At 41.6% G+C, this 25,645-nt stretch overlaps 1 protein-coding gene across 7 annotated transcripts in view; it reads right to left on the reverse strand.

Moving 5' to 3' along the window:
* Positions 1–25,645, reverse strand: part of ANKRD44 (ankyrin repeat domain 44) — a 208,912-nt gene that overhangs the window by 43,466 nt on the left and 139,801 nt on the right. For 2 of the 7 annotated variants that reach the window (XM_024195303.3, XM_024195300.3), the window contains exons 11-17: positions 24,518–24,600; positions 23,144–23,261; positions 18,988–19,056; positions 15,793–15,933; positions 12,732–12,815; positions 10,136–10,247; positions 245–271 (exon numbers count right to left, since the gene is read on the reverse strand). In XM_024195303.3, coding sequence (XP_024051071.1) covers positions 245–271; positions 10,136–10,247; positions 12,732–12,815; positions 15,793–15,933; positions 18,988–19,056; positions 23,144–23,261; positions 24,518–24,600 — 634 coding nt within the window. The remainder of the gene's footprint in view (positions 1–244; positions 272–10,135; positions 10,248–12,731; positions 12,816–15,792; positions 15,934–18,987; positions 19,057–23,143; positions 23,262–24,517; positions 24,601–25,645) is intronic. The other 5 variants (XM_024195305.3, XM_029910557.1, XM_024195304.3 and 2 more) reach the window with 3 other exon arrangements.

The following is a 25,645-nucleotide window of genomic DNA, read 5'->3' on the forward strand; positions in this document are numbered from 1 at the left end:
AGAAAAGCAAAATATTTTCAAGTGGAAGCTTGAAATCTAGTTTTTAAGAAGCAGCAATCAGAAGGCTTGATTTAAATAAAAATGACACACATGCATTTATTTGACATACATAGCATGCTGGCTAAGAAATTGTGATTGTTCTGTTGAGTTCATAACAGAGTGAATACAAGAAAGTGTGTAGCAGTAAGAATTTTAAATGAAAATCAAAATACACAACATGCAATTATTTTTTTCATTTACTTACTATATCCAATGGAGTTTTGTTTCCAATCTGATTAAAAATGGTAATTAGTATAATTAAAACACAGAATATGAAAACATTTTGGTGCATTACAGATGTTTCTTTTTTAGTTCTTTGCTTTACAATAAACTGCATTACAAATATTTCTTGAAATTTTTTGCATGAAATAGGTCTCTGATCTAAAGGTCTTGATCATGCAGGTCTCTACTTATATATGTAGCACTTCTAAAGCAAACGGGACAACTCGCTACTGAAAGACTGGGCCCCTGAATATGTACTATGTGGAGTCAAACATTTTCTTTACTGGAAAAAAAATAGAAAAGTAGGGGGGAAATACTATGGAATACAGATCTATCAGTAACCTGTTTGTTCAATGGGTACTGCTAGAGATATATGCTTAAAATTATAAAAAGTGCTTTTTTATGCTAGTAAAAAAAAAAAACTTAATTGTTTTTATAATATCAATGAACACAGAGAGTAAGCAAACTATTAAAAAAAACTTTGTTAAGAAGCTAGAAAACTCTGTCAGCAACCCAATTATTTCATCGACTCAGTCACAGAAATAAGGATGTTTGTTTACCATTGGATGGAATTTGGACTTGACCTAAAACTAGCAATAAGAAATCATTTTAATGGCTGTGTTACAGGTGCCGAAGAAGTGTGGTTTCTACCCACGAAAGCTTATGCCCAAATAAATCTGTTAGTCTTTAAGGTGCCACCAGACTCCTTGTTGTTTAGGTGATAATTATGTTGCCGATGTGCTATTTAAGGACACATTTTGATTCTCGCATGAGATTTATACACATAATTGCCATTCGTGCTAATGGGAGTTCCATGACTCTCTCCAACACACAGCCATGCGCTAATAGATTCTCTGTAGACTCCACTCTAAGCAAAGTCACACTAGAATCCTTCCTGTTCCACTAAAAGATTAATTATCAATATGGTGATGCAGGAGACATTGCTAACTGGTGGTGCCACTAGGAAGCCTGAATGACGTTGAATAGCTATTGCAATTGCAATTTGAGTCCAGTCAGAGAAGAACAATTCATATTACTCCATTTTAGATATTGTTTAATAAAGTTATTAATTAAATTACACATTAGGACAGTGAAGTGACTCTAGTGTATTTCCCAGTTTTGTTCCACAAAAAAAGAAGGTGAAAGTGGTTGAGGTTTAAGTTTAATAAAAAAAGCACAATGAGCCACAAAAGTTTCCTGTGCTCTAAAATGTACAGCTTTGAACCTTGTGTCCTGCATGGAACGTCAGTTTAAGTTAATGTTAAAACCATGTAGTTTTACAACATTGCCTTCCTAAAAACCTAGCTTTCTCTTTGTTAAATACATGTGAAGAACGAATGCTCATCTGCAAGTTGCCTTCAGGAGGGCTAGAATAGAGATCATAATTTTATCTTCATTATACTTCTTTAAAACAACTGCAGAGATGCAATTATATGTGTTATGCTGTAATTTTCCTACCATAATGAACTCAAGTTACGCAGTAAAACACTGTTACACTGTTTCAATTTCAGTAAGGTTCTATGCATTAACAAAAATAGATTTACCAACCAATCTTTAATCCAGCAATAATTCTACGTATTCTATTTAACGCTGTTCCTACATTTTATTAGAGTCCTTGGCACATATCCCACAGCTCTGTACATCTGAAGAAAGGAGATAGCAGGATATTGCTGCTGTGGGGATAGGAGTCTTCTGTCATTGATTTGTGTTATTAAAGTTGGGCAGATTTTTTTTTAAATGACATGACATGGTTACAAGTGATTTTTTTCCCTCTGAATTTCAAGCTTTGATTTGGGGCAAAAGCGAAGGAATTAAAACAGCTAAAAGGGAATTAAAGGGAACAAAGAAGGAAATAGAGCAGTGAATGTGAGGTCCTAATGTTACAGCAATCAGACAGTTTAGAGGTAGACATGCTGCTCCTTGAGTCACCAGGAAGGTCAAGGAATCTGACAGCCACCCACCCACCCACGCACTCAGCAGTGCATATACATTCCAGACCACAAAGAGATACAGGCATTATTGGCCTGGGTATATGTATGGCTAGTAGGTACTCTGGGTACTCACATTAAATAAATATCACTGCCTATATTCTTTCGGGTTAAATAATTTGGGCTGACTTGGATGATAATAGTTTTTTAAAAAATGCTGTAGGAATTTTCGTTTCCCCTCCTTGGAAATTTTGATGTCTCCAGACAGGGCTCAGCATGACTGTCACTTGGTTTATGATCACTCCCTCTCTTAGTAGTAAAGGACATTTTTCTCCCTCCATTTTATGCCTATATTTGTGTGGTGATGGTAGTTGGAACTACTCTTGGTTAGAGTTATGGTCACATTCCAGCAGCCTGAACCAGGCATATGCTCTTTTGTCAGAATACCTTATGCTATACCAGTAGATATTTCTTATTGTTAGAAATAAAGGGCCCCATTATTAAAGGGTGAAAGATGATTTCAAGTTACTTCAATAGAACTAGGATGATTTACACCAGTTGAGGTGCTGCCATCCTTTTGCCTTTTCCACACAGAATCCAATTCTTTAATGTACTCTTCACAATACAGTTTCCAGGGGAGACACTGAAACCCCTCTTTTATGAAAAGCCACTTTTAAAAGGAGGATTAATGAAGCAGAGCTTGCCTCATACAGACCTCCTGTATATGCTCCTGATGTTTACACTTGCTTCCACAATGCTCACTTTTATCCAAAATGATGCCCTGGAGACTGCCAGACTCCAATTTTTAAATATCCTGCACTCGAAGTAAAGTGCAGAATGAAGATACTTTTCCTTCTGTACACCTCTTCTCCACCAAGGTAGTAATGCCAATAGGGTCAAGCTCATCCCTGGTACAATCCCTTGGCTCTGGCATCCGGCCTCTGACTCCAGCTCTGACCCTGAGCTCCAATTCCTGAATGCTGACTCCTGCTCTAACCACTAGACATGACCACCCACGTCCTGGTCTCTGACACTAAATCTGGGATGGTTAATGTTGTGTATCTGGTTGTCGTGGTTTTTGTTCCTACGGCAACTGAGTTAGATTATTAGGGGATAGCCAGCCAGTTCCAACTGGCTGGCCAGGTCAGTGAGTGTCTGTAAATAAATGGTTGCTTTGTAAGCTTGCTGTTCTCTGGTCTCAAGTGATTTCTTCCTAAACCTGCTGCCCCCAAGGATATGACAGTTAACAACTCCGGTATCAAAGTCATGAGCAAGTTACTCTAGTCATCCCAACCAAGTGCTGATAAAGGCCTCGATGCTGGATACACTTATGCATATGCTTCATTTTCAGTTCATGCTTAATTTTTCCAGAATTGGATCTAAAATCTTGACCCTTGAAGAACCAGAGTGGTAACTGCCTCCATTTAGAGCAGTCACAGCATAGGTGTGCCCACAGTAGGTAGAACCGTGTCCTCATAATAAAGAGGTGGAGACGCAGGCAACAAGGAAGCCCAACAGCTGCATCTGTACAAATATCTGAGTCATGGCCAGATGTGGAAAGGGAACTTTTGAATGCTTATCCAAACCAAACATGAGGTTAATTTATCACTAATAATTAGCCTCTACCCCCTGCTGTGATGGATGGATGATTGTTGATAAGGGATATATAAAATTAGCATTAACCATATGACAGATTTACTGGGTTAATGATTTTAGCTTCTTCACATACCAGGTTTACATTGTACTTCCTCTGCATTCTTAAGATGTTTTTCTGAGCGTAGGGGCTCTCTCTCACACTTCAACAGACTGCCTCAGTTAAATGAAAGAGACATATCGAGATCTGCCTCTTCTATTAGATGTGATTTTCAGTGCAATGATGTTCTCATTCCACCCTCAACTGTATTACAGTTGCATTAATTCACTTTCTGCCTCAGCCAAAAGGTAGAATTCATTTGCTGACAGAACAGAGGGGATAATAGATTACAATAAAAAAGAATAATTAATTCTTGTGGCCAATCAAAATATTTCACTGCTGCAGAAGGACATTTATTTTACGTGCTCTAAACCTACATAAAATCAAAAGGATTTAAATGGCTTTCCAGATAACACTTTAATGTGAAATTACAGTTTAATTTTCACACTTTGCACATCAATTCAGATTTTACATTAATAGCCCATTTCAGTGAAATATTCAGGTTTTTTAAAAACACCAATATTAACTCAGTGATGTTAATCTCACCATGACTCCAAAATATTAGCTAGTGACCTCCCTGAATACTAAAGAAATCAGTCCAGATTTAAACAAATGTTTAGGGAAAGAGGTTATTTTTAGCAGAAAGAAAGCAGATGGGAGATACTGACACACATTTACTCAAATATGTGTGCCTACCATTCAGTCTTTTATGGCTGCTTACAGATGGAGATAGAATTCAGGTATCCACACTCATCCCCATTTGTTTAGCTGCATGATGTCATTCGCTGCTGTACAGATATTCCATTAACATCACAGATGATATAAGTGTCATCAGCTACAAAAGCCCTCTGGATTGAACACTATTTCAGAACAAGATATTATGATAGCAGGTGACCATGTAAGCTTTATCCGACTGGGTCAAAAGATTTGTCTTTTCACTATTAATCCCCTTCTCTCCTAACTACCCCCATTCACACACAACACTCAGTTCACTCCAACTGGTGTGGGAAGATGTAGGATTTCCAACTCCATGCCCTGGGGCAGGCAGATACTACACACAGGATGAAGAAGATACTACACACAGGATGTCATCACAAAGGATGAACAGGTAACATTTCCATGCCACCCTCACTCCAAGGTTCCACTGTGGGGGAGGCAACGTTAAGTCACGATTGACTAGCAGCCCTACCAGTTTAGACTGACATGGGACTATCTCCCAGCTGCCTAGGCCACACCCCTCTCCAGCTAGCACCTCCTACTTTGGGGCCTGTGGTGGAAGAAGGGAGATCGTCATGCCTTAATATGCCCACAGTCTTTGCCCCACCCAGATGTACTTTCCAGTGTCCAGAGCCCTGCTTTACGTTGGGAGAAGCTTACACTTCTGAATAAAACGCATACACTCACAGCATTATATGTGCATCACACATTTTAATTGTAAGGTTGGACATTTTTCTAAAATCACCTTCCTGTTTGCAATGTGAATACTGAGGGGCTGAGTTTCTGAGGGCACTACAGATCACTGATGCTTTGAGGATAGAATCTCGCCCTCAGTTATACATGTGCAACCTCAACCTTACAGAAAAGCATAATTGTGAGCAGAAATTAACCTTAATTATTTAATCTTAATGAGAGCTGAGGGGGCTTCTTTGTTCCTAGGATAGGGTCCACAATGAATTACAGAGAAGCCAAAAAAACATCATATTCCATGGACAATTATCCTTTCCCCAACTGAAACCAAGGAATTTTTTAAAATAATGCTGATAATAGTGGGATGCTTAAGAAAACATGGATCAGTTCTCCTAACTAATTTATCTCCATTTTATATTGTCTCTTCCTCTTTATATCTTTTAATTAAGAAGTGACTAATTATTTGAAATAGGATTTTTTATATACAGTTTTGGTCAGAAACCTCCATAAAACAGAAAAACAAGAATATAATCAGACCTTTGAAAAGTCTGATGAATTGCAGAATGCTTGAAGCAAGCAACCCTATGCATCAATCCACAGATTCAACCTTGGGGTTAATTAGAATTGAATGCTTCCTGCAACATTAACTAAGGAGTTCTGTAACAGGGTGGGTAGCCCAACCCTCCAGACATTAAGAGTCAAATCACCCTGTTTTGTATCTCCTTCCCCCCACCAAGAACACTGCCCACGCCAGGGCAAGTGCTACCCCGGGGGGATATATTTATATTTTCCTCCATTTAGTGATGCTTTCGGCTTTGGGACCGCAGGGTCTGGGCACTCTCCAATTCTCCGTCCGGTTCGCTAACCATGATAAGCAGATGATCCCTTTCTTCTAGGGTTGTCTGATGCTCCTCAGCCAGATCACCCCTTTCCCTCAGGGCCACCTGCCTGGCCGCCTCCAATGCAGCCATTTTCTCCTGGTACTCCTCTGTCAGAAAGATCAGCCTTTCACTCTTCTCCCCTGTCAGCAATGTGTCACACCTTTTGGCAGCGGTACCCAGTTCTGCCGTGACTGCAGCATCCACCCTTACTGCAGCCTCCAGGTATGTGAACTGTTCATACACGCTCCTGGCTGACGTTTTCTGCTGCTTGACTTCTTAGACCCAAGCCTGCAGCCGTCCTGCTTTACTCAGGGGAACTTTCAGCTCATTAGCCTCCTCCTTCATTCTGTGCTTCAGTTCTTTTACTCGGTACCTGATCCTCTCCGGCTCATCCTTCCAACACAGTGTCATCTCCCGCACCTTGGTTAGGGAAATGATTTGTCCCTCTGGAGCTGGCAGCAGACTATAGCATTCCCCTATCCTATGGGCTTCTGATGCTACAGAATGCTTCTTGGCTTTTTTCTCCTTAGGCCTCTCTGTTGGGAATCTGCTGCACACTCTCACCCTTGATCCGTCTAGCCAAGGATTATCTTCCTTATTCCGCAGGGCTTTCCTCAACTGCTTCTTCAAAGGGCAGACCTAATGTGCCCAGCCTTTCCACACTTATAGCATTTAGGTTGCCTCTTCCCCCATCCTTCAGCATTGCTCTGATACTGACCAGACCACCTCTGGAATCAGGTTGCCATCCTGGGGATTCAAACTGTCTGTCCTCGTTTCCCCCACTAGAAACAGAAGCCCAGTGCATACCTCTCCAGCTGATCACGTGCTGTTGATTTTGCTGGGCTGCTCACAGCACATCTGGTTGTCTGCTGATCCTGCAGAAGTTGCAAGAGGACAACCTGGATTTGCTGTTGTCACACCAGATACTGCAGTATTTCTTCCATCTTGCGCTCCAGCGCTACACCATTGTTGCTTCCCTCCTTGACAGGAAGGGGTTCAGAGATCCTGGCGACTGCACTAATTTGTAGCAGTGTGGCCACTATTGCCTCCTGAGCTCCCCGTCACAGACAGGGGTGCCTCTGCAGCTGCCCATCCCTGTTTTCTCCTTCATGGGGCTCCTTAAACTCCACACAGTTTAAAGGAAAAAATAAAATATTCCCCACCTGGTGTCCAATTTATTTAGTCCTGAGACATGCACTGGTCCTTCTGACCCCAACGTGTCTCTTTTCCCGTAGTTGGGGAGTTCCTTGCCTTCTTTCCCAGGCCAGGACCATAGTCCACAGAAGCCAGTCTTGCTTCCTGCAGCTGCTTCTTCAAGCCAGCTACCACTTCTCCGGCTTCTGTTTTCTGAGCATCCCCCACTCACTGCAGCTACCTGCTGCTCTTTATAGGGAATTAGCACCCCTTTAATGATCAGGGTTGGCTAGCCCCGGGCCCTCCAGCCATTAAGGGGCAAGCCACCCTGTTACACGTCCCTATTCTTATTTATGGTCGAGGAGATGGTCAGATTGGGCATGATTCTAAATCTCAGTCTGGGATGAAGAAAATATTTTGTATTTTCTTTCTCTCAAATGAATAAATGGAGGATGGAAGAACAGGTATCAGAATTTGACGACTTACTCTTCCTCCTTGTGTTACATGGAAAAGGAGGGGATTGCAGTACAAAAAAAGTCATGGATGGAAATGAATAAAAATTAAGGGCTGATTTGTTTAACTAAGAAAAACCGTGGCAATCTGCTGCAGTCAATAGCTAAAATCAAGGTTGTGGTTCCAGACAAAATCCTAGACACACCTCTCTTGTTGAAGGCACACTAAATTATAACCAAACTGTGCCAGGGTCTCCCACAACACACACTGCTGCTGTTCCTTTTCACCTGAACTGTATAGATTCATATCTTAGCAGACACACAATCTTCTACCACATCTCCATAAAATAATCATGGTACACGACAGCAGTGATGATTTTACACTGGCCCCTCTGCAAGTCACAGCATAGTGGATGTGCTGGGGATGGAACTGCTCTGTTATGGCCACTCTGGCTTACGCTACAAACAGCACCAATGAGGCTGCTACAACCCTTCAGACTGTCTTAGTTATTTCAGGGTCCATTTTGGCCAGGGGAACAGCCAAAGATGGGCAAGATGCAAAGGTGGCGCAAAGCCCCCTTTGTCTTCTCCCCCTTGCCTCTGGGAGGCACAACACAGAATCTGACCCATTGCAGCCCTAGAACTCAGACAAAGGAGAATGAGAGATCAGAGCAGAATATGTTTGCTTTCCTTGCACATCTGTGTCATTTCTAAATGAAAGATCCACACAAGAACAGCCTCCCAAACAGGACAGGACACATGAGAACATTGCTAGGAGGAGGCGCCAAACAAGAGAAGCCTGGCAGCAGTGACTAGGAAGAGGGGACATGTATGCTCACAAATTAAGGGGGAGAGTTAGTAAGGCTTAATGCTCCACCTAAAACTTGGACTTAGCGCTGCCATAGGGAAATTTCAATTTAAAGTTTCCTTGCTTTTGTGACTTTGATGTAGACCATCAACACAATTTCCCATATGGCAACTGTGACTATTACTATGCATATTATGAAAAGTAGTCCATGTGTATTGTGCAGTCATCCCTTTTAATACAGAAATACTTTGGCCTATTAAACAAACCAAGGAAGCAAAAAAAGGTACTAAAAAGGCACCAGATGCCTCCATTTTACGGGACTGAGTATATATAAAATTTCATTTCTCAACTTTAAGCCATTTTTGGTGTGATTAGAGCCTGCAAAACATCCAACAATATTAATAAAGTCTTCATCATGCTGCAAATTTCAAGCACTTCAGCTAATCTGCATCACATGCTATTCATTTTGACAAGTCATCGCTTTTTATGAATTCACACTATATAATTTTCTAGCAACTCTGCTTTTTTGCTGACAAGTACACCTCTACCCCGATAGAACGCTGTCCTCGGGAGCCAAAAAATCTCACCACGTGATAGGTGAAACCGCGTTATATCGAACTTGCTTTGATCCGCCGGAGTGCGCGGCCCCGCCCCCCCGGAGCACTGCTTTACCGTGTTATATCCGAATTCGTGTTATATCAGGGTAGAGGTGTACTTTTGTGCAGTTGACACTAAGGAGTGTCATGCTACCATTACTCAGCTTCATTAGATCATTCAGTTAATGTGTTATCTATGATGAATAACCACGTAAAAAAACACATGTAAGTAATGTTTTGACTGCAATCAAAACTCAGCAAAGCCATGCAACACTTAGGCTCTGATCCAGTGAACCATGTAACATGTGCTTAAGTCCCATTGATCTTGTGTGTTTAAGTGTTTTGTTGAACAGAGATTGGATTAATCACATATTTTATAGCTAAGCAATGCTTAAGTACTTTGTTGAATTGGAGCCTTAAAGCAAACACATACCACATGTTCAACACCACCTAAACACAAAGACCCAAACTCTGCCTCCATTCCTATAGGCAAGGACATTTCTAATCAGAGATAAACCCATTATGGTTCCGCTGTGCAGGGGAGAGAGGCTTCGAGTCTGTATCTCCTGCAGTCCTCCTTAGTGGCTCTTTTCATAGCAATGCAAAAGGACAGCTGGGACTGGGGCACATCCAGTATGCCCATGACTTCATGGATAAGATATAACAACTAGCTTTGTGCTCCATGCCCCTGGAAAACGAGGTGGGAGAAAGGGAGGAGAATGCCTCCTCTCTGCCCCCACATGAGGGCCATTTACTCTGGCTTTGTGCAGGGATCAAGGATTTGTCTTGAAAAGGCCATAACAATGCCAAGTTACATCTGGTTCTGAATATTTGTCTGTAGTGTACCTTCCTCTACATTTCTTCAGCATCATGAACATCCATGGTGCTCAAACAATAACAATTCTGTAGAGTTCATAACATGCCCATGAACATCTTCTAAAAATGGAAGTCTTAGCACTGATTGAGCTGACTCACCAATTCCAAACACTGTCTATGGCCATAAGCAGCAGCATAGTGCACTGTGTTGTACCCTTCTTTGTCTTGGATCGATGGATTGGCATCATTTTGAAGCAGGAACTCTAGACACCTGTGAATAATTTACACATTTAAATTACAGATCATACCATTTAACAGAATCATCTCCATTGCAACTATGAGCAATACTAAAGCCTCTTTTCTAAAAGGCTGGCTATTAAATGTTATATTCCTTACAGAATCGTATTCACCCACGGAAGATCATGCTCCAATACGTCTGTTAGTCTATAAGGTGCCACAGGACTCTTGGCTGCTTTTACAGATCCAGACTAACACGGCTACCCCTTTGATACTTACAGAATCTTGTACCACACAAGAGTTTTCCTGCCTTAATCTTCTGTGCAGCAATATCTGCTGGTCTTGGAGTAGCTTGTTTGATACTGTGACACTCTGTATCCCAAAGCAACACCGTGACACCCCTATATATACCATGATTATATGATTATGGTATGTCTTATATGAAGTATGTCATGTAAGGTATCAATGGAAAAGTTATGATTTGCTGAATATGATTACCCTATTTGTATGCATGTATCATTTTTGTATCTAAAGTTATGAATATTGACTATGTACCAGTATTTCAAATGTGTTTGCTCCTGGATAACACCCACAAGGTAGTTTACATCCAGTGTAGCCAGTACATTGTGGATGAACCATTCAAGGTGATGGCCCATTAAGAAACACAATAGGTCATAGAAGAACCTTATCTCCACCTGATGGGCTTTCCTGTGGACACTTTAGTCAGTATATGGATAATGTCTGCTATGACTCTTCAAAGCATGCAAGGGCATGTGACTAGATCATGTGATACTGGACTCCATCTTGTACTTGTACTTTTCTACAAACTGTGCTGGAGACTCTGCTTGGAACAATGAAGTTCCCTCCACATGGAAGAAGCTATAAAAGGGGGAAGTGACATCATCACTTGTCCTCACTCCCCCCTCCCCCCAACTCAACACCTGGAAATACCTTAGGAACAAAGACTGAACTGGGGAGGTGGTCTCAGGTGGGAAAGGAGGAATCCCAGCCTGTGTATGGAAGACTGGTGAACTGTTTGTACCATAAGGGTGAGACACTGCTTGATTCAAATCCCGTCTAGTTTATAGGACTTAGATTGAGATTTTGTTTTGTTTCTTAGGTAATCTACTTTGATCTGTACACTTATTACTTATAATCACTTAAAATCTTTCTGTATCTAATAAATCTGTTTTATATTTTACCTAAAAACCATGTGGTTTGAGTGAAGTGCATGAAAAAAATCTTAGCTCAGTTTACAAAAACCTCTGTATGTCCTCTCCACATTGAGGGAGGAACGGACTGGGTAATAAACTTACCCTGCTCAGGCTTTTGACCAGGGCAGGGTGGTACAGTTCTGGGGTCCTAGGCTGGGGAGCTGCGAGGGAACTGGATGGAGCCTCTCTATTTGTTGGTTCGTGAGTGGCTGGAAAAAGCATTCATGTAACTCAGTTTGGTGTGTCCCTGCCTGTAAATGTTTGTGTGAGTGCAGGACCAGGAGAGGTCTGCAGCTTGTCACAGCATCACGGTGAGAGGGGGAGCCCAGGCTGGTGCCACAGAGGGCTCAACAGTACCCCAGTTCCAGGCTGCACCTCAGCAACGCCCGTCAGAGATAGTAACAGATCTGAAGTTCAACGCAGCCAGTACTGCCGCTCTAGTTTTTAAGATACATTTCTACAACAAAGAGCCAACAAGAAAATTATGTTTAACTTTATCATGGGGTAAATAGCTTACCTAGAACTAAGACAAGTGACAATGTCATCACATCTGTTAGTCTTAAAGGTGCCACAGGACTCTCTGTTGCTTTTTACAGATCCAGACTAACACGACTACCCCTCTGATACTTAATGTCATTATTGATACAGTTCAAAATTCACTGATCAAAATCACAGGTATCTAAACTAATCCAATAGCTGCCTGACTCTGAGCTCAATGGCAACTAAGCTATTATCCCAAATACATATATTTTTAATTCTTTTGATAGTGATAATTTCTCTATCTGAATCAAATATGTTCTGGGTACTCCCTGGGTCATCTATCAGAGTTTAATTTTTTACCCCTCTGGAAAAAGATTTCAAAGTCACTCTCTTCCATATGTCACAACATGTAGTCAAACTAATGTAAAACTATTACCAACAACAGTAACATTTTAAACAATAACACAGCACAAAAACATCAGATTTGAACACAGTAATACTTGTGGAGGACACCGGGTTATATTTTCCTTGCAACATACAACCCTAGTGTATCGCATTTAAATAAAATAGTGTGTGATATTAAAGAATTATCAGAGTACCAATGCAATAAACATGTAGCTAGGAAAAGCAACAAGCATGGAAACAGAATTGGAAAATACATTAATAGATCAACGAGCATTTTACTCAGGTTAGCTCCCAATAATATCAGGCATCGTTTGTAGCAGAGCAATGAGTGAACAAGACAGGAGTGTAAACTGCAGCCCAAAGAAGCAGAGGCATTCTCTAAAAATGGATTCTAACTGCTGTATTGACACCAAACTTACAATGCAGCGTCTTTTTCCTTCATCTCATTGGCTCTTTCCAGTTCTTCGGCATTTTCGTGGGAGTTACCTAAAATATTCTTTCTTCTTAACATAAGGGACAGAAAAATGCAACTCATTTTCAAAATGTCAGATCAGTGATTTTGGTGTAATTTACCACCCCCACTCTCTCCTCTAATCAAGTGACCACTTCTAGGCATTAGTAAGGTTAAATAAAGGGCCTAGCATATGGGGCTAATCACATTCCCAGACACTGAACACACCTAAAATATGCCAGCTCTTCATTCTGTATGTCAACTTCAAAAGTAATCAAAAAGTTTTGATTTCTATCAGAACCAGTTTGTTCATCACTTTCTGGAACTTTCTGTTTCCCCACTCCCAGGGCCGGTGCAAGGATGTTTCGCACCCTAGGCGAAACTTCCACCTTGCGCCCCCTCCCAGCCCTGCGGCAGCTCCCCCCCCCCCCTCCCCTCTCCGGCCCCCCCCCCCCCCCCGGGCCCCTCCCCCCCCCCCCCCGGGGGCCCCCCACCACAGCAGCTCCCCCCCCCCCCAGAGCCGTGCGGCAGCTCCCCACCCCAGCTCACCTCTGCTCCACCTCCTCCCCGAGCACGCCGCCCCCCACTCTAATTCTCCTTCCCTCCTAGGCTTGCGGCACCAAACAGCTGATTGGCGCTGCAAGCCTGGGAGGCGGGAGAAGTGGAGCGGCGACCGCGCGCTCGGGGAGGGTTGTAGGAACACTGTAAAAAAAAAAATTGGTGGCACCGCTTTTTGGAGCCCCCAAATCTTGGCGCCCTAGGCAACCGCCTAGTTTGCCTTAATGGTAGCACCGGCCCTGCCCACACCTGCCCCTTGCCCTCAAAGACTCTTCTTTGCAACCCTATGTTCCCAATCGTTATCTCCATCCTCTACCCATGGTAACTTGCTGTACTTCCCTGTTGACCAAGGGATAGAACCCTGTGAAATTTTAACCACTAAATTGGCCTGACTTGACTCTGCTCTCCATGTGTTGCTGACAGTTCCCACACTCTGCTAAGGTTCTAGGCAACACTCTTATGACACTCCAACAAGACTCTTTAGACATGTAAAGAGCTGAATAAATGTTCAAACTTTTGAGCCTACTGGAAAGTGGAGTGTCTCTGGCAATGTTACATGAAGGAGATCAGTCTGGCGGGAATGGCTGGTAGTGGGTTAAATTTTGTAGACAGACATTATTTGACCCTCAGAACTGTAGAAATCAAGAGCCAAGAAAGAAAGAAGAAAGTTTCTGAACTGCTGTGAACCTTCACAAATATTTGACTAAAAACACAGTTTAGTCTACTTGGATTTTTTGCCAAACTAATTTGCCCATAACTAATTTTAGTCTCTATCCAACACAACATTCCAGACTGAATTTTGAGCAGTACAGAATGGTGAATCTCTTCAAAACATTCAGTGTCCCATCCTCTACATCCAGATTTGACATTCTGTATCCCAATAACGATCCCAATTCTGTCTGATGTCCAGTAGGATTGCAGACATCATAGATATCTGAGATATGCAGAATATGCACCATTAATTCACACAGGATGTTCCCTGACTATTACTCATGTGTCATGCCTCAGAAGTAAATGAACCATTCAATGCTGTAAAAGTGTTAGAGGATGGCACATGCATTGACCAGTCACAGTTAAAGGCTGTATCTACTAACCACATTCAGATGATCTCAATTAAATCTATTAATAAGCCTCAAGAAGAGGGGTGGAGGGAGAGTCCCTGCTGATCTGCAGAGACAATACATTCAAAAATCTCCATTTACTGGTAAGTGGCCTATCTATTTCATTAAAATGCCTCTGTGAATTCTCAGTGTAGGAATGGATACATTCTACTAATAAGAAGTCAAGACAGCTGAATCTCTGGTAGAACAAACTTTTAGTCCTTCCTGAACTGGGATTCCTGCCTGCTCATTACCAGGCTGGATACAAAGAAGAATCATCTTCAATGGTCTTTGGACCTAAATAGCCTGACCTCTGGAACTTTTTTCCATATGTTGGAAATCAGCCATGATGACTTACAAAATGACTTAATTCTGTCCAGGTAGAAAATAATGGCCCTCTCCACCCTTAGCCTATACAACCTGGCCTCTCCTAGCAAGTCTCAAGCTCTAGGAAAAAAAGAGAGGGCAATGAATATGAAATAATCATCAGGCATAAATTCAGGGTAAGGCCACAAAAGCATAGTATCGTTCCACAGCATACTAAAGGCAGATCAGCCAGGAGTTCTTGAATCTTACTCACTCATCTAAGTGATACAGTGGCTACTAAAAGGACAATATAAGAAGACAAGAACACTCCCCTTGATGTTCAAATCCAATGCTCCAGTTGGAACTAAGTTTGAAATGTGTTTTTTCTGTGAAAAATGACTGGGCGTGGAGGGGAGAGAAGAAGATGCATCCACATGTGCTGTGTCTCAGTGCCTTCCACATCAAATTTGCTCAGTGTTTTCTAACTGCCAGCTCCTTCTACAGTCTCCAAGATTCAACAGTCTGTGCTGACTGTAAGCAACAGGAGTAGTGGGTCAGACAACCTTACTCGTCTTGAAATAGAGTATGATGAATTCATGATTGGGATTACATGACAGGACTGCCTGTAATTTAGGACTGGACTCAATGACCCAGGAGACCCCTTCCAGTCCTAAATCCCTTTGTTCCCCTCTCAAAGAATAGGAAGGAGTAGGATTAGTTTCAAACTCTATGGATCTGAGGGTGACATTCATGTATAAGGAATAAGGAAACAGGAAGGCAAAGTGGGAAGGGAAGTCGTTCAGTAGGGGAAGGTGGGCAGCATTTGGGGGATTTATGTGGCAACTTGAATAAAAAGGTAAATTGTGCAGCTACGTAACTGCAATATACATGACTCTGCTTATAATCAAAGCTATTTCAATAATGGGTGTGTCTATGAGGAGGAGGATTACCTTTGCTAGTGGGTTTATTTTTGTTTGTTTAAATGAGATTGTGGCATGAAAAGAATATAAATGACAATGAGTTAGAAACACAGTAAAAACAAGGAATACAAATAGGCTTTTTTACTTTCTGTCCATGTCAGAAGCAGCAGCATAGTGCAAAGCAGTACGTCCCCAGTCATCCGTTTCATTAATATTTGCCCCTGTGGTCACCAGTGTCTCGATACAATGGAAATGACAATTCGCAGCTGCATAGTGCAAAGGTGTCCTGCAAAACAAATAGCAATTTATTACTTCAGACACTATCTAAAACATGACCTGGATTATACTAATGAGTCCCAATTGCTCCATTCCTAGAGAGGCCTCAGGTAAAACAAAACAACCCCCCATGCTCCTCGTTCCCCTCCCCCCGAAAAAACTCAGGTTTTGGGGTTTATTTACAGCTTCTTGTTCAACCAAAAAACACAAATTAGTCTCTGGCCACATTCACTTAATGAAGTTTAATGGTCTAAACCAGCGGTGGGCAAACTACGGCCCGCGGGCCACATCCGGGCCGTGGGATGGTACTGCCCGGCCCCTGAGTTCCTGGCCCGGTAGGCTAGCCCCGGGCCCCTCTCCCACTGCTCCCCCTCTCCTGCAGCCATGGGGCCGGGGGGTTGGATAAGGGGCAGGAGGTCCCGGGGGGCAGTCAGGGGACAGGGAGCAGGGGGCGGTTGGATGGGGCGGAGGTTCGCGGGGGGGGGGCAATCAGGGGGCAGTTGGATAGGACAGAGGTTCTGGGGTGGGCCAGGAGATGGGGGAGTTAGACAGCGGGTGGGGTCCCGGGGAGCAGTTAGGGGCAGTCAGGGGACAAGGAGCGAGGGGAAGGGTTGGATGGGTGGAGGTTTCTGAGGGGGGCAGTCAGGGGGCGGGAGGTTGGAGGGGTCGGATAGGGGGCAGGGGCCAGACTGTTTGGGGTGGCACAGCCTTCCCTACCCAGCCCTCCATACAGTTTCACACCCCAATGTGGCCCTCAGGCCAAAAAGTTTGCCCACCCCTGGTCTAAACTCCAAACAAACAATATAAAACCAAACAAAACACCACCAACAGGCCAGTTCTTATGTTTCCAGAGCTCTCTGCCTGGTTTGTGCCCTGTCTCTCCCTCCCATGAAAGTAGCTCAGCCCCTTTTTAAGTCAGCAGGCTCAGCTGCAGCCTGTTGCCTCAACTCAGGGTGACACAATGAAACATCAGCCTGTATTTAATCCTCAAAACATCATGATGTTGCCTAGCTCAGTCAGAGCCTATGGGCAATGACTGCGGTGGGGTGTGACATAGCTGTGCGATGACCTATCCACCCTGTCACACTGACAGATTCCAACATCCAAGAAAGGATTCATTGTGCAGTATAGTTCACAGAGTCAGAGATTTGGCATCCCCAACTCAGAAGCATGAGTATCATTCAGAAAGCACATTCATTGCGGGAAGGCAGGAGTACCCTGCTGGGTATGAAATTTTCAGAGGCTGCTTCTACCACTCAAAGACACGAAAAACCTCTACCAATTAAAATTCTTCTTTCCAAAAAAAAAAAAAAAAAGTTTTTTTGTTTCACTTATTTTTTGGGGAAGTTGTGAAATGCAAATAACCAAAGAGTGCTTCATTTTCTTACTAGCTCTCTCAGTTTTGTACCTGTTTCATTTACACGGGATAAAGAACAGCTTTGTTTTTATTTCAAAGCTGTTGCTGAAAGGTGACATACCTCACTGTGTCTCTTTAGTGCATATGGTTTAAAAACAAATCAGAAAGCCCTTTATTGCACCTTAAGGATGAAATGCCAATAATGCCTGTAACACATTAGAGCCTTTTAATGTTAGATTAGTTTATGTCGTCATTACAAACAAGAGCAAAACTTCCTAAAAATTATAATCTTGTATATTTAGTTTGCTAAGGCTTTTACAATGTCCTTTGTGGGATAAACAGCACAAATGGTCCTTAAAGAGTACCCATTTAAAAATACTGCAAGACTCATTTTTTTCTATTTTAATTTGGTTACAGTACATTTATGTAGTATTTTTTGGATTACACTTTCCTTCCTATCCAGCTCTTTAAACTGAACTTTGCTATTACTCATATGGCAGTTCAAAAGCAAGTAAATCACACATATTGGGACCAAGATGTTCAAAAGTGGGGACCTAAAGTGAGACCCCTAACTCATTTCGGTATTAGCTTTGCTGCACTGCCACCATTGAGAAAAGCAAAGGTGTTTGACCTGGTGCCCTGCTGGCTAGCATGACAGGGGGCTTTTGACTGGGAATTCTGTGAACACAGATTTGAAATTTCTTCCCACCTGTGGTCCAAAATAGCCCAAATCTGACTAATGTCTGGGTTCATTACAAGGCTCATCTGTTTTCCGATTTTAAAATGGGGAGGAGGGGGTTGGGAGAAGAGAAATTTTAATGGGAAGGATGGAAAATTGTTCAAGAGGGAGGAGGAGATTTGTGATGGGATATTTTAAGCTGTTGCCCTCAAAGGTGCATAGTGATTAGATCTGGTCCCCTTTTTACCCTTTCAATAACACAAAAATAATTTAGGCTCTTGAAAAATTCACTAGATTTTCAAAATGGCAGACCAATTCAGCTGTTCCCATTGACTAGATTGGGAGCCGCTGACAGCTCAGCCATTTTGAAAATTTGTTTAGGTGCCTAAGGCCTCAATCTTGCAAAGTCTTATGCACATGGTTAACTTTACACACCATGAGTAGCCACTAAAGTTAATGGGACTACTAACAGTGTGTGAAGTTAAGCACATGCATATGCATTTCCAGGATCAGAGCTTAAAGATGGAGTAGGCTCTTATTTTTTAAATCCGTGGCCTGGGTGAAAACTGTTTGGCTGAATGTGTAACGTACATCCGGGGCACTCAGGAAGTTGAATCAGCACATCCATTTCTGTCATAACAATACCGGCATTATTTTACTTTGAGAAAGTCTAGAAAGCAGGCTGATGAGCAATAGTTCTCCCCACAGTGACGTGCAGGTGCTATCTTGGGCACAAAAGCAAAAGGATCCAAGCAATGCGAAGAGCAATGAGGAATAAAATTAAACCACTGATATTTTTAAACAAGAAAGACTCAAGAGCATGGGCTTGGCTTTCATGTATTTAATGTAGTCTGCACCTGCCTTTTTGGCATTTAACTTCAAGCGCAGTATCCTATTGGGAATGGTGATTTCCTACCTCCTTTTACGGTTTACCTTTTTAAGCGGAACATATGATTTCCAGATTGAGGGCTTTTTCTTTCTCTTTCTTTCTTTGAGATATATCTGAAAAAGCTTCACAATTTACATACCTCCCACATTTGTCCTTTTTATTAAAATCTGCTCCACTGCTCTGCAAGAGTTTTACACATTCAACGTTACTGAAAAGACAAGGAAAGAAAACAAAGCATGAGCAAAACAAAAGTTTTCATCTTGGTCAGTACCAAAAAAAAAAGTGTTATTTCACTATTTGCAGTGCAGAAACTGGGCATAAACTGCAATTCAAGCCCGAACAAAAGAACCGAGAAAAAGAAAACTTGTAAAGATCACACCTTTATTACTTGATAAGCTTGGAATGCTATTCCAGACAAGTTAAAAACTAGGGCTGTCAAGCAATTAAAAAATTAATCGCAATTAATCACACTGTTAAACAATAATAGAATACCATTTATTTAAATATTTTTGGATGTTTTCTACGTTTTCAAATATATTGATTTCAATTACAACACAGAATACAAAGTGTACAGTGCTCACTTTATATTTATTTTTTATTACAAATATTTTCACTGTAAAAAAACAAAAGAAATAGTATTTTTCATTTCACCTAATACTGTGGTGCAATCTCTATCATGAAAGTTGAACTTACAAATGTAGAATTATGTACAAAAAATAACTGCATTCAAAAATAATACAATGTAAAACTTTACAACCTACAAGTCCATCAGTCGTACGTCAGCCTATCGCTCAGACAAACAAGTTTGATTACAATCTGCAGAAGATAATGCTGCCCATTTCTTGTTTACAATATCACCTGTAAGTCAGAACAGGCATTCGTGTGGTATTGTTGTATCTGGCATCGCAAGATATTTACGTGCCAGATGCGCTAAAGATTCATATGTCTCTTCATGGTTCAACCACCAGTCCAGAGGATATGCATCCATGCTGATGACAGGTTCTGCTTGATAACAAACCAAAGCAGTGCGGACCGACGCATGTTCATTTTCATCATCTGAGTCAGATGCCACCAGCAGAAAGTTGATTTTCTTTTTTTGGTGTTTCAGGTTCTGCAGTTTCCACATCCAAGTGTTGCTCTTTTAAGACTTCTGAAACAAAGCTCCACACTTCATCCTTCTCAGATTTTGGACGGAAATTCAGATTCTTAAACCTTGGGTCGAGTGCTGTAGCTATTTTTAGATATCTCACATTGATACCTTCTTTGCATTTTGTCAAATCTGTTGTAAAAGTGTTCTTAAAACAAACACGTGCTGGGTCATCATCTGACATTGCTATAACATGAAATATATGGCAGAATGCGGGTAAAACAAAGCAGGAGACATACAATTGTCCCCCAAGGAGTTCAGCCATAAATTTAATTAACACATTATTTTTTTAACAAGCATAATCAGCATAGAAGCATGTCCTCTGGAATGGTGGCCAACGCATGAAGGGGCATACGAATGTTTAGCATATCTGGCACGTAAATACCTTCCAACGTCGGCTACAAAAGTGCCATGCGAACGCCTGTTCTCACTTTCAGGTTACATTGTAAATAAGAAGCAGGCAGCATTATCTCCTGTAAACGTTCCTGTGGCCTGTCACTTCTCGCAGCTCCCACTGGCCAGGAATGGCAAACCATGGCCACTGGGAGCTGTAGGGGGCCGTGCCTGCAGATGGTCAACGTAAACAAAATGTCTCACGGCCTGCCAGTGGATTACCCTGGTGGGTCGCATGCCGAAGGTTGCTGACCCTGCTCTAAAGTTTTACATTGTACTCAAAAACAAAACAGTTATGTAACCAAAAAAAAAGTTACACTTTCACGATAAAGAGATTGCACTACAGTACTTGTATGAGGTGAATTGAAAAATACTATTTCTTTTGTTTATCATTTTTACAGTGCAAATATTTGTAATAAAAAATAATATGAAGTGAGCACCATACACTTTGTATTCTGTGTTGTAATAGAAATCAATACATTTGAAAATGTAGAAAAACATCCAAAATATTTAATAAATTTCAAGTGGTATTCTATTATTTAACAGTGCGATTAATCAGAATTAATTTTTTTAGTTAAACGCGTGAGTTAACTGTGATTAATCAACAGCCCTAGTAAAAACAAATCAATAATATAAATAGAAAGTAATAAATATATCCTGGATTCAAGGTGAGAGAAGGCAGTCAAAAATTTCCAAAGGGAGTTGTGCTGCTAATGCTTCCTATGCTGAGCTGAGAATTTTTCCAAGAACAATTTTGAAGTTTGAAGCAAGCTTACAAAATGCTGGGCTAATAATGAGGAGGAGATTTAGACCCCAATTCAGGAAAGCACTTAAGGACATGATTAATTTTTTATGCATATGCTGAAGTCCACTTTTTTCTGCAAAACATTTAGCATAAATTTAACTTTAAGCACCTACTTAAATCCCATTTTCTTCAATGAGACTTAAGAACAAGCTTAAAGTTAAGCACATCCTTAAGAGCTTTACTGCATTCAAATAGGATTATTCATACTTTTTATCCCCGCTGCATGAATTCAACATGATACAACTATGTGTTGTTATTGTTTAAACTGAAGTGATTCTTAATGGAAAATAAAATAGCTGCATTTTAATGTCTTTGTAATTCAAGTAAATAAATGTACAATACCAAACCAGAAAATCATGTAATGAAGCACAATAATCTTCCAAGACTCCTTTGTCATTCAGAGGGGCAATAAATCATTTCTACTACGAAACAGAAAAAAAGAGATCCTTTGGAAGGTAGTCTTGTCTCAATGCCAATATAACTCCCATTAATGTTAATGGGAGTTACAGGCAAGCATCAAGAGGAAAATATGTGTTTCATGTACAGCTCCAGTTCCAGTCTAAAAGAAGCGGATGGAACAAAACTGGTGTTCACCCCAATCTAAAATTGCCAGTGTATAAAATATCTACAAAATGCTCCCCACAACGTACCCAATTTTTGCCTCTTATTTCAGTCCCTTTCTTTCAGACACCTGGGGTATTATTTTGAGTCCAGCTTTAAGGAGAGGTACTTTCTGAAGAGTGCTCTATCATGGTAATTTAGTCCACCCAACTACTATACATCTTCTGTTAACCGTATGAAATAAATGCTTAACAAGAACAATTCTGTCCAGTGTTTGAAACACTTTCATTATGTACTTGTGATGGTGATGACTTGTGTGAAGTGGACAATGGTCCACTAAGAAGTGAGCTGACAACTCATTCTTACAAAGGCTACCACATAGTCACCAGGTAGTTACCATATCTGGTCAATACAACCACTGCCAATCTAGGATGGATTCTAGAAGCTCCATCTAGCAATCTTCTGAGCCATCAAGTCCTCAACAGAAGAGCCAGAAAACAATAGCTTGCCAAGTGTTTTGTGCTTTTTCTGTGTTAATTTCAAACAAATCTACTGGGAATTAACAGGAAATCTTGAAAGGAACTAGGCAGGAGGGCTACAAATGAAACTGACGTAATTTAATTTTCATTCATTTTCACTCCTAGGATCCCATTGCCCATCTGAATTGCATCATCAGAGGATGAAAACCTTTTGATTCTGTATTTTGGTTACTTTCAATGGGCTTCAGAGGCTTAAAATAATCTTTCTCTGACTGAAACCTAGAAAAAATGCCTTACAAATCTTCTTTTATAACTAGATTTTGATGCAAGGACACAACAAGGGGGCAGTGCCTCGCTGCATCCCACCAGGAGCATCTCAGGGAGCCGCTTTTCCTTCCCTGCATCCACCTTCAAGGGATGGTCATTTACTGCTGGCCCATGTCAGCCTTAAACTACAACCCCACCTCCTGTGCTGACGTGTCAGTACTGGCCAGTGCGTGAGAGGCATGGATCCAAGAGTCCAACCCAGGCCATCAGGGAGAAGCGAGTGAGTGTGTAACCTCTCTTGCTCCTGGTACCGGGACCCAAAGTCTAAGCAGTCTGTATATAGGCAGAAGACGGGGATTGTTACTCCCTTCCAGAGGTGTATGTTTCAAATCACAAACTAGCCTTCTGTAATAAAAGGCCAGGTCCTACCACTCTTACTCACAATACAAGTAGCCCTAATTTGAGCCTCAGTTTACCAAATGCTGGCGGGACACGGCCTGGAGAGAGAAAGATTTTACATCGAATTGTTTTGCTCCTCTTTAATTAGAACGAATTCCTTTGCAGATGGTACAGCTGGCTTGAGTTACACCGACTCCACAATTAAATTACAACTAGCGTAACAGCTACAATTGTAACTACTCACCCTCCTGCAGCAGCAGCGTGGAGGCACGTTCTTCCAAAATTATCTGGGGTGTCTATTTCAAAGCCTGCAGACAGCACGTGCTCATTACTAAACAAGGACACTATGCTATACTTTTGTCCTAGTTAAACCACAAGAAACATTGCAGAGACAGAAAAAACAGTTAGTTAGAAAAAACAGAACGCAAGCAACTCTAGTCAGCAAGTGGTTGTCATGGAAACGGACAGTGGCTGCTCAAGCTTGGTGGCTCTATAAAAAGAACTGTGAAGTCAAAAAGAATCTATTTCCACATTCAGCCTTGGGCTACATAACTATTAAATCATGTGACAGGCATTTATGAGGCAGATTCTTATCGAGAGAATTGTGATAGTAGGCTATGCAGACACAAAAAAATAATGAAATGAGGAGAGGCACAGAGTGAGCCCTAGCATGCAGGGAGTTGAATTTTATTTATTTGTTGTTTTTAGATTCTGGAAAGATGCTTCCAGGAATGTGCAACAGATGTTTTTAAAGATGCACAAGGCTGTAGATGTAAAACCCACCGCAGATTCTTACGGAATTAACCCTGGGATGCCTAAGCAGCCTGCTTCCCCGCTGACCTAATAGCCCGGGACAGAGCACATCAGGGTTTGCTGTAATTGGATATGCAAGTTACATTTTTCACGCTATTTTTCCCCTAAACATCCCAGGGGACTCAACCTTATGGCTGAGAGTGGTTGTGGGAGGTTTCACATGATAAGAAGTGATACATTTTTCTGGAAAATATATGAACTGCTCTCCATCTTTGAACTCAGTGGAACTTCTGCCTGCATAAGGAAGTCAGGAGTTGGCACCTTATTACTTTGAAAGAGCAGTATCAGCAAACTAACACTTGCCCCCCGCCCCCTTCTGAGAACTTTAGCTACCTCATTTTCTTTACTATAGCCCTGATTCAGGAAAGCATGTGTTTTAGTCCCATGAACTTCAACGGAATGTAAGCATTTGCTCAAGTGTTGTCCTCAGTAAGGGTACTTTCCCCTGAATCAGGGCCTACAGTTGTTTGTTTCAGAAGAACCTACCGTATCTCACATTTTTACAGCTTGGGCAAGGATTTTCCCTTTCCTCCCCTTCCCTGTGAATTAAAATAAACTCTCTGTGACTGCCAGGGGAAAAAAAGCATTTTAAGGGCTTCAGGCATGAACGATACAGGATGCTAGTAATTATCAGCATGCAGTTAGGAAAGCCACGCACACTGCCGTATGCCAAGCCACACAATCACATGAAGCAGCACAGGAAGTCTTTCATTTGAACAATTCACAACACTGAATAAAACAGAGGCCATAAGCAGCATGTTCATGATATTAATTAAGCTCCACAGTCGCAGCTGGATTCACTTACCTGATGACAACAACTTCCTGCAGCAGTCCGAGTGAGCGTTTAGTGCTGCTAAATGTAAGGGGAACATGTTGTGGATACCACACCTGTTAGGCAGAACAGTTTGATTAGTTACCAAAAGACTGGGTTACATTCAACACAGATGATGAAAATTCCCCTCTTAAAAAATATTGTGTCTATACTTCTGTAGGTGGCTCTTTCTTGCATCATTAATTTTATTTGTACTTTCTATAATCTCTCTCTGGGGTTTAGTTTGTTTGTTAAAGTATAATGTTAGCATCCGATTTTGATTACAATCTGACAGCAAGGCTAGTGGTTTTAAAAACGAGATGAGAACCTAAGAGAGAAGAAGCTAAGAGAATGGATTTTGTTTAGATTCAATTTCTACTGTGACTGTCAGTTGCAACACAAATATTCTATCACATGAGGTGAAAAAGTAAATGCTGAAAGAATCCCTGTATTGTCTCTAAAATCCATCTTTCTTCTGCATCCCTATTGCTAACATGCCAGTGTAAGTCTTATTTAGCTCTCACCTAGATTATTGCATCTCCCCCTCGTCTTTGGCTTCTGGGTGTCTCCTTTTTCCATACTTCAGTCCATCCAAAATGCCATTGTAAGGCCATCTCCCTGTGCTCTGACCACCACACCCCTTTCCTCACTCATGTCTCACAATTGCCCTTTCCATCTACATCAAGTTCCAGGTCCTCATCCTCATCTTTGAGGTTCTGCCCCAGCCCATACATTTCTCCTTTTTTTCCCCACACTATATGGCTTCTTCAGCTAACTGCTCTCTTTGTCTCCTGCCACTTGCAGCTTCTTGCCTTCTGTCAGGCTGCCATTACACTTGTAACTGCCTCCCAAGTCCTGTGTGCCAAACATCCTACTTCATCTTATCCATACTTAAACCCTCTACTTTCCCCAACCCTGCCTATATCCTCATGAGCAGTATCTCCAGGCATTTTTGTTTTCAAATCATTATCCCATGAATCCTTTTTCAGTTAGACTGTAGGCTCCTCAAAGTAGACACCTTGGCAAAACCCTAAAACAGAAACCTAAAAAGTTAGGGTCCTACATCCATATCAGACATTTGCTTGATTTTTCAAACATACTGAACCCTTAACAGCTCCCACT

Source organism: Terrapene carolina, unplaced genomic scaffold, assembly GCF_002925995.2.
Source record: "Terrapene carolina triunguis isolate 2854851 unplaced genomic scaffold, T_m_triunguis-2.0 Scaffold62, whole genome shotgun sequence".
Classification (NCBI taxonomy): Eukaryota; Metazoa; Chordata; order Testudines; family Emydidae; genus Terrapene; species Terrapene triunguis.